Source organism: Myzus persicae, unplaced genomic scaffold (genome assembly GCF_001856785.1).
Source record: "Myzus persicae strain clone G006 unplaced genomic scaffold, MPER_G0061.0, whole genome shotgun sequence".
NCBI classification, from domain to species: domain Eukaryota; kingdom Metazoa; phylum Arthropoda; class Insecta; order Hemiptera; family Aphididae; genus Myzus; species Myzus persicae.
In genome coordinates, this window is record NW_019102308.1 from 655,813 (window position 1) to 664,976 (window position 9,164).

Genomic DNA, 9,164 nt, shown 5'->3' on the forward strand with positions numbered 1-9,164 from the left:
TTATATTTAATGAAAAAAATAATAGCAAAATACTTCAAAACTTTCATTTATATTTTAATCATTTTAAATAAAAGTTGTCAACAAATTAGAAACATAATTTATAATTTCAGACATTTCTCCAATATTTTTCATTGGAAATATTTTCGTATCTATGAAGAGTCCAACAAGTCTGTGGATCCTTTATCTATTTCTAACATACGTTTTTAGGTAGGTATTGCATACAAATAATTACAACTTGTAATGCAAGATTACATTTTTGGATTCTACCTAAACACCGAGAGCATTTTTAAATTTTCCTGAAATTTCGGGGATGGCTGCCTCCCCCTAAGCACCTTTCAGCTACATCACCGATTAATGGATGCATAAGACAGGAAAGTGCTCATATTAAAATAAGCTTAATACAAAACTGATTATAAAAACTGATTTTTAAACAATTATTTATTTAAACAAAAAACACACATAGTTTTTTTATTATCTTTAACCCAACCCGGACCATGATCCTTGCAGTATGCACGCAACAGAGATGATTATCATTTTATGTTAAAAATGGGTTATTTACTGACACATGAAATAACAAAATCAAGGAGAAACGTAGGTAATAATATTCAAACGAAGGTCTGCAGCCATCTGCACAATAAACTACTTATCATTTCGTCATTATTTTCAATAACGTCAATAGTTCCATTGTTTGACACTTTTGCATGCATATAATAATATATTAAAATGTACTTGATTATTTTTACACATTATTTAACATAATATATTATGTCTGATATTCCATGCGATATGCCGATATATGAGTGACGGATTAAACACGCCATATCACAAATATCACACAAGGCCGGTTTGTACTTACAAATATATGTGCATAAGGAAATATTTGTATTATAAATTATTATAACAATGTTATTTAATATTGAATATTATATATATATATTTGAAAGCTTATTTTGTATTTGTTCACCTATATTATAATAAATCTAGAGTTATGTTATGCTATTGAGCATGATGTATGCAAAGAAATTATCATATACAATATGTATTGTATACTGTATGCGTATAAGAAGAAAGCTGAATGGAAGAATTTCTCTTAAATATCGAAAATACGAGAGGTAGCAGGTAGACTTATCAATTGACAATTTGCACCTTCCCCTCACGATTTTAATAAAAATTAGTTTACCAACTATCAACAACGTATAGATATGATTATTATTTATTCACACATTCTAGCTCTAAGTCGCTTATAATATATTATTTATAATATATCCATACCGTTATTTCAAAAACTATTAACGTTTTGCAAAAAAAAAATTAATTAATTATCGTTATCGTATTTTCAACGTTTTCTTTTTTTTAATGAAAATCATACGTTTTTAATTCCTTATTTTAAAGCAGAATATTTTTTACCTCAATATTTATAAAAACGAATTTTGGATTAGTAACTTTGAGTTGACAAGCCTTTTTTGGGGGTACTCCACGTTTTATTCCGCTCATCAAACTTTAAATAGGTACTTATAACTCGTGATAACTAATCGTTTAAAATTGAATACCCATTGATAAAAAATAGAATAAAATATTTTTTTTCCCAAAATTTTATTTAGTAACGATTTAAAATTATGTGAAACAAGTTAATTTTTATAATCATTAATAGATTTCTGTATTAATGAGTGTCTAATGTTATATAGATCTCTCCATATATTATGACGTGTATTGTATAACCAATTAATAACCTTTTTTATAGAGTTTAGAATGTTTAGACATATTGCCAAGGATTATTTTACATTCTAAATCGTTGTTTTTATTTGTAGAAGAAAGGTGTAGGTATAATTCACTTAATGGATGTATGTAAGTTCTACCTTTTAAAGCTGTTTAAAAACAATAATCGTATATAAACTTGATGTAGGTATAAGTATTGTTTTTTGAACATTTTAATTTTTTAAATTCACCTCTTACAGTCGATAAAATATTTGTCAGTATATTATATAAACATCGTATACTGATTCAATATTGTCAGTTGAGATTTATTTTATTTTGTGTTAATTTGAGATATTTTAAGTCTGCAATTTTCGATCTAGAAAAACTTGGCTTCGTCATACTGATATATTTACTCTTTAGTATATTAAATTATTAATACGACTGATGAAAGTACCTAGAACTTACGTAATTTGTGTTTATACGTTTTTTACAATGAATTGAACGACATTGTTGAACAAAACATCCGGCGAATAAATGAAGTAAATTAAATGTTATTCATACAGGTAATATTAAATTACCTTTACAGAAATTTTTGATAAAATCAAAAATTTGTTATTTGAATAAAGTGTGGTATTTCCTGTTAAATGGTGCATTGAGTATAAAACTAGAATGCTTATTATTTTTCCATTGATCAGTAATTTCATTTGCATACGATACGTTGTTCGTGCGAAATAAAATATTTCAATACAAATATGTTTACCAAAATTCTGTTGATTTGTCTCTTGTCGGCTATTTCGGTGATAACTGTGAGTATCAATATAATATAGGTATAATATAATATTTGTGAATTAATTATGGTTACCAGCTATCTTGTTATACACGAAGTTGATTAATTTCGTATTTAAATAAAACTAATTTTAAAAAAGAAAAGATTTTGGTATTTAATATTTACTTCTATACCTACCTATGTCTTATACAATTATATTATTATTATTATTATTATTTATTTTTTTAATTAGCTTTCGGTAACAATTATATTATACTCATTCATTTTTTGAAACAAGTAAATACAATATGATAGAGCAGAAAAATAAACACAAAGATTTAAAAAATAATTGAAACCCAATATCAAAACGCATTTAATATTTACCCCTATAGTTCTATCTTATTTAATAAGTTAAGAATGAAATGGTGTCCACTTGTCTGTGTCTAACATTATAATCATACATTTATAATTTACAATATTTCCTCCTCAGCTGACCGGTACCTTCTACCAATCAATCTCTTTTTCTACACATAATACTGAATTAAAATAATTTGATATCGATGCGTAATATAAGAATGTATAGTATGTTTTGAAAAACGACTTGTATTTCAGGTAAGTGCCGAAAAAAAATATAACAACCAAAGTGAACTCATAGATGACATGTTAGATAACGTGTTTACGTGTATGCAAGAACTGGACGTGAATCCTGGTAATATTAAACTGTATTATTATTTATGCGTTTTGAAAAATATTTTAGAAAAGAATATTAATTGTACAGAGGCCCTTTTAAATAAATATGAAACCATTATTACTTTATATTATTTGTTTGATCATCGATAGACGTTTGCGGTGAACTTTTGATGAAGGACAAAGATCACAATGATAAGAAATACGATAGCTGCAAGGTGTGTATATATTCTAACTTCTATAACTTACAAGTATTATCAAAATAGTAAATTTTAGATTCTAATTTATACGTTTTATTTGTAGCGCTTACAAAAAAAAAAAATTCGCCTAAATTCTAATTTAAGGGGGGGAGGGGATGAGATTTTAGTAAATTTAAAAGGGGGGCGTAAATTGAAAAAGGTTGGGAACCGCTGGTGTAAACTGTAAACTATTCTGGGGCCGCACCATCAAATCTACGCCCCACACTGCATCTCTACTCCACCACCGTTTCACTACACTATTCGTTCGCGTATGGAACGGTTGAAAGACTATATTATGTACAAATGTTCATAAATTATTTTAACAGAGAGTAAGCACTCTCTTACATACATTTATATATTCGATAACTTGAATATAGGCTATATCGTTTAATAATGGTTATAATAATTTAACCAAATTATTTATAATACCTTGTAAAAGTGTTTTACATATTATACGTTACCAATACATTATAATTGTATATTCGACGAATACGAAGAATTGTGTTTATTCCCTGTAAAAAAGTAAAAAGTCCTGGTAAAACAATATAAAACATAAAAAGTTCGTCGTAAACAGTACCAACTATCGATTGTATGCAAAGACGTACTATACACGCACACATATTATATACAACTACCATTAATCTTGAAATTATCATGTCCGTAACCTACCTAGCTCGTACGACTCTTATACTGCTGGCTTAAGGCGGTTCACAGCTTTCGCACGTCACCTGTCGTGTCGTGTGCTTTATCGTATTCTGGTTGGCTGTTGCAATCATCTGGTATCTAGTCACTAACCACGATCTACCGAGAAATTTCTTAGTGATGTGCAGATCTCAACTTTTGGACATGACACGACAGACGGCGTTACGTGGTCTGACACTGATCAGTGTGTGCATATTATATGATAGATAATTATTGGTTTTCGCGGAAGTTCAGCGAAACTGATAGATTAATAATATTTTATTTTTTAGTGCCTCGGACCATGCGTGGCGAAGAAAATGGGAACGGTATGATTACTATTGTATAGAATTGTACATAATATAATGTGTACACTATTATTGTAGTGCAGTATCGTAATGTTACATTTGCGATTTCATTGCTATTTTAGATGAACACGGATACTGGCAAGTGGAACTGGGCCAGATTTAAAGTGTTATCGGAATTGATGGAAAACGAAATGCTCAGGAACGAGTCGACCATAATGCAAACTCACTGCGTAGATGGTAATGATGATATTTAAATACTATTTTATCGTAGTATAAAATTATAAACATATAGTATTATATTATCAGACTGTGCACAAAAGTTTTGATTTATAAACATTTTAATTTTTTGTGTTTATGTACACGAAAAGTGAAAAAAAATGCTTTGATTTTAAGCTTTGTAGGTTGTTTCTGGTAAGAAATTGGATTAAGTTGGTACTTTTGAAAAGTCAAAGTTGATAATAGTTAAAGAAGTTTTCAGAAGCTTCGCAAAAACAGTTTTCGACAAAAAAGATTTTGTTTTTTTGTTTTTTCTTAAAAATATCAATAAACATAGGGTACCTTAAATTTTCATATTTATATGATTTTTCATACAAAACAATGATTTAAAAATATTTTGACTCTTTTTGGGCTATTTAAAGACACTTGAAATGTTCAGTGTGTTTTAGTTCTTTTCTATAAATATTGATAAAAATAACAAAAAAACAAAAATCTTGAGAATTTAGTTCAAGGTTGCTTATAATAAGTTGTTATATTAACAGCTTAAAAATATTAAAGATATATAGCACGATTTTCTTATGAGCATTTAATGTTCAAATTTTTTCAAAATTCATCAGTCATGAATATATAATAGGTTTAAATTTTTTAATTTTAATAGAGGAGTATTGAAAATTTTAAACACGATTGTTCATAAGTTATCTATGATGTAAATAACACTAACACGGTTTTTTGATACATATTTAAATATTTTAAACTAATATTTGGGCATATTATCAAAGAATAACAATTTCAGTTATTTTGTTATAATTTAAAAATATTATTCATGGGCACTTGAAACTTTTAAAGTATTTTATTATATTGTATTTTATTCACACAAATTTAAACACCTTAATTAATTTTTAATTTGCTGCGAAAATAGCATTTTTTTCTGACGTAATTTACTTAATAATAATGATTATACAATTTAATAGCCGACATATTTTCAAATCTTAAAACCGGTTATTAACCTTTTCCTATACTCGTTACGAAAATATAATAACAATATAGTATGCGGGATATACCTACTATAATATTATACTCGCTAACGATACCTAGTACCTACACACGACACTAGGTGACTTCGACAACTAGCGATTATCGTTCGACCGATTTACGAGTATTCGAAATCTGCCGGTCGTGCGGATGTGACGTAAAGCGGCTAAAGATGATAATACGACGTACATTATAGAGTAGAATGACAAAAAAATCTCTTTACTCACTACTCACAGTTTAATGACCGCGTATGTAATAATATAGTATAACGCCCATAATTGTGTTATGTAAATCACACGTCGTGCAAAACTTTTACTTGATATACGTATATATACAATGTATAAAAAGTCAAGTATTGTCGCGTTGTATGAAAAAAAAACCCCAAATCGATTTTCAAAATTATTATCTATTTATATAATATTATACAGGTTCATTCACCGAGCTCCATTAGCAATTTTTCATTTAATAATGAATTTATTCAAATTCTTGGGATTTTTGTAATATTTAAGGAGTGTCTTGTAGTGATACAACCTTTTATTTTTTAAATGAGAACCCCCTTTGTTTTCTGTAAATTATTTTGCAAATCATTATTTTGAAAATGTTGACATATCGAAATCAAAATTCGAAGGACTGAAGAAGTATAGTTTTAGAGTTACATAATATGTAGAATGAATGGATATGAAGATATTATCTTCGTGAATTTACTAATTTTACTAAAAAAATATTTATAGCTCCACGAAAATGAGTTTGGAAAGTACGGGGGCAATGATAGTTAAAATTGTTTTGTAATTTATATAGATCTATCAATATTTATAATTCAAATTATGGTCCAAGTATAATAAATACTGGTTCCGAATTCCAATTCTACATCTATTTTATATTTTTATAAAACCATTTTAAGAACTATTTTCTTTATAGAATAAAATGTTTAATAAATAAAATCTATTCGTTCAAATTAGTTCAAACATCAATATTTTCAAAATAAGAATCTACTTAATAATTTACAGTAAAAAACAAACGTTTTTATCACCACAGTATACTCCTTAAGCAGTACAAAAATAAATCAAGAACTTGAAAAATGGTCTTTGAGTAGGTACCTGGGGTATATTATTTGACTATTTGAGAACCCTAAGAATCAGAATTTGAATAATTTTATTATTAAAGGAAAAATGGGGATGATCTTGCTAGGTGAACCACTCTGTATGTATAAATTGATGTACGTTTTTATGGAGTATATAACAATTATGAAATTACTGAACCAATTGTCAGTGAATTGTGGAACGTATTCTTTGAGATTCGGGCAGTGTTATTTGCTTCGTTTTTCAGCCTATATAAGTTGCTTTAGAGCAGTGTTTCCCAACCTTTTTACCACCACGGACCACTTCCACAATATTTTATAGGTCGCGGACCACCTCAATTTTACACAAACTAGGAAACCTTTTTTTTTTTTTGCTCATTAACAAGAATACACAAAATTTATTGAAAAATTTTTATTATTTTACTGTACTATTATATATAATTATTTAATTATTAAACTTTACTAATAATTTACTTAGTGTGATTTTTGTGGCTGCATTTCTTTGACCAGTTTTTCAACTCTCGGATGAATGTTGCTAATGGCTAAACGCATGTCGTCACTTACGTCCAAGCGATTTCTCTGTTTATTTTTGATCACAAGTAGGAAAATCCTTGTTCACACAAATACGTAGTTGAAAATACTACTAAATAACGTAAGGCAATTTCCCGTAGTTGAATATGTAATGTTGCCCTTCTGCACCAAAATTCCTCAAGGTTCATACCAGAATCAAACATATTTTTGCAGTCAGAGTCATTTTGCAGTTTTAATAGAAAACTAAGAAAGGTACCGCGGACCACCGGTTGGGAAACACTGCTTTAGGGTATGTAAATCAGGTGGCGCTGTGGCGGCTATCCTTAAAATAATATATTTTGCTGTGAACATTTCTGAGGATACACATATTTTCAATGGATATCTGTATTTCGTTGAAAATATAAAATCTGGAGAAAAATCTTCCCTATATGTTATTCAATAAGAGAGTCACATATATTTCCAATTTTCGGTAATGTTAGATTATAATTTTTCTAATAATTAAAAATTAAAAATAATACTTAATACTCAATTGTTTATTGTTATGAAAATGTACAACAAAAGCGACAATGCTTGATTAGCTTATACACTCTAAAACTATTTGATCGATTTTTACGAAAGTTTCAGAGATTGGTCTTAGAGGTATTTAGAAGTAAAATGTTAAGGGTCTATAAGCACGTTCAAAATATACCGAATACCCGTGTATCCAAGCTAGTGAAATCAGTTCAGAGCGTGGGGGGGGGGGGTTATCCCGATGCTGATTTGCCGGGAACTGATAGGCCCACCAAAACCAAGGTACGCCGATCTGGCGCCGTATTTTAAGTTTGTTCATAGTCGTGCTATACATCTACTATCAGTGCCATGGCCAGGAGGGCACTGTGGGCGAGTGCGTCCCCCCGAAATTGTTTTTATGAACAATGGTGTAACATAAGGGGTGATATGCAATAGATATTCTAGTTTTAAAATAACTAGAAAAAAATAAGTTCTCCCCCTCCCAATGACATTGGCTACGGCACTGACTAGTATACGTCTTGTGTATTACCTATTAACCTATACATTATTTTGTATACATCAATCTACATTCTACCCTGTTTATATAGTATATTATAAATCTAAACATGAGTTAAAATGTCTCTGTTGCAGAAGTAAATACTCATTGCACAGCCGGTTACGTGTTCATGAAATGCATCTTGAAGAATTCCCCTATGGTATTTATTTATTTATTCATTTATTTTTCAATAGACGGACGTGAGTCCTATAACATAATTATAATAATTATAAGTATTTATAACACTGTGAGCAGAAAATTATATTGTAGGTACCTATACAATATAACGAACACAATTATTCAGTTTATCGCCGTAATTTTATTTAGTTAATTTTTACAGGCTCAAGATATGGCCAAAAATTATTTGTCCACGAAAGAAAACACGGCAAACGAAGAAGAAGCCGCGAATTAACAATACGATATACCTAATAATATACATTATTAAAAAACTGTACAATACACGATACTAACAATTGATTTATGTAGGTACGCAAACAGTGTAATGCACTCACCACATGCGTTGTTGCTACGTTTTTATTAAAAAGTACAGCAAAAACATAAATAAATACTTTAGCACGAAATCGAATAACTAATATTGCTTTATATACACATTTAAAATTTTTTTTTTATTTTTATTAAATCCTACGACGGAATGAAAATATAAAACGGCTGTTAGTAAGTTGTTGTACTCGTGCCAGAAATATATTATATGCGTTTAACCTACCTACGTCTATATAGGTTGTTCTTAAACGTCTATGGTGTGTCGAATGACAATGAGTATAATATGTTTAGGATTAATAACCAGTTAACCGCAGTGTTCCACGATGTCGCATATACCTGGGTATAATATAATAGCCAATAGATATGCCTCCAACCTCGCCAGCGTGCG

The 9,164-nt window shown here is 29.1% G+C and overlaps 1 protein-coding gene across 1 annotated transcript; it reads left to right on the top strand.

Annotated features, from left to right (window-relative positions):
* The first annotated feature begins 2,361 nt into the window (after positions 1–2,361).
* On the top strand, positions 2,362–8,893 carry LOC111031828. The gene is made up of 7 exons (XM_022311933.1): positions 2,362–2,501; positions 3,074–3,170; positions 3,302–3,366; positions 4,359–4,394; positions 4,496–4,610; positions 8,371–8,435; positions 8,616–8,893. Exons 1-7 carry the CDS (start codon positions 2,448–2,450, stop codon positions 8,685–8,687), a joined length of 504 nt encoding a protein of 167 aa, XP_022167625.1. The 5' UTR covers positions 2,362–2,447; the 3' UTR covers positions 8,688–8,893.
* The last annotated feature ends 271 nt before the right edge of the window (positions 8,894–9,164 follow it).

Bases quoted from the DNA above. Each gene is read 5' to 3' on its own strand.
- LOC111031828 (XM_022311933.1), top strand. From the start codon at position 2,448: ATGTTTACCAAAATTCTGTTGATTTGTCTCTTGTCGGCTATTTCGGTG. The intron at 3,171-3,301 runs GTAATATTAAAC...GATCATCGATAG, and splicing joins AGAACTGGACGTGAATCCTG to ACGTTTGCGGTGAACTTTTG. The intron at 4,395-4,495 runs GTATGATTACTA...TTGCTATTTTAG, and splicing joins TGGCGAAGAAAATGGGAACG to ATGAACACGGATACTGGCAA.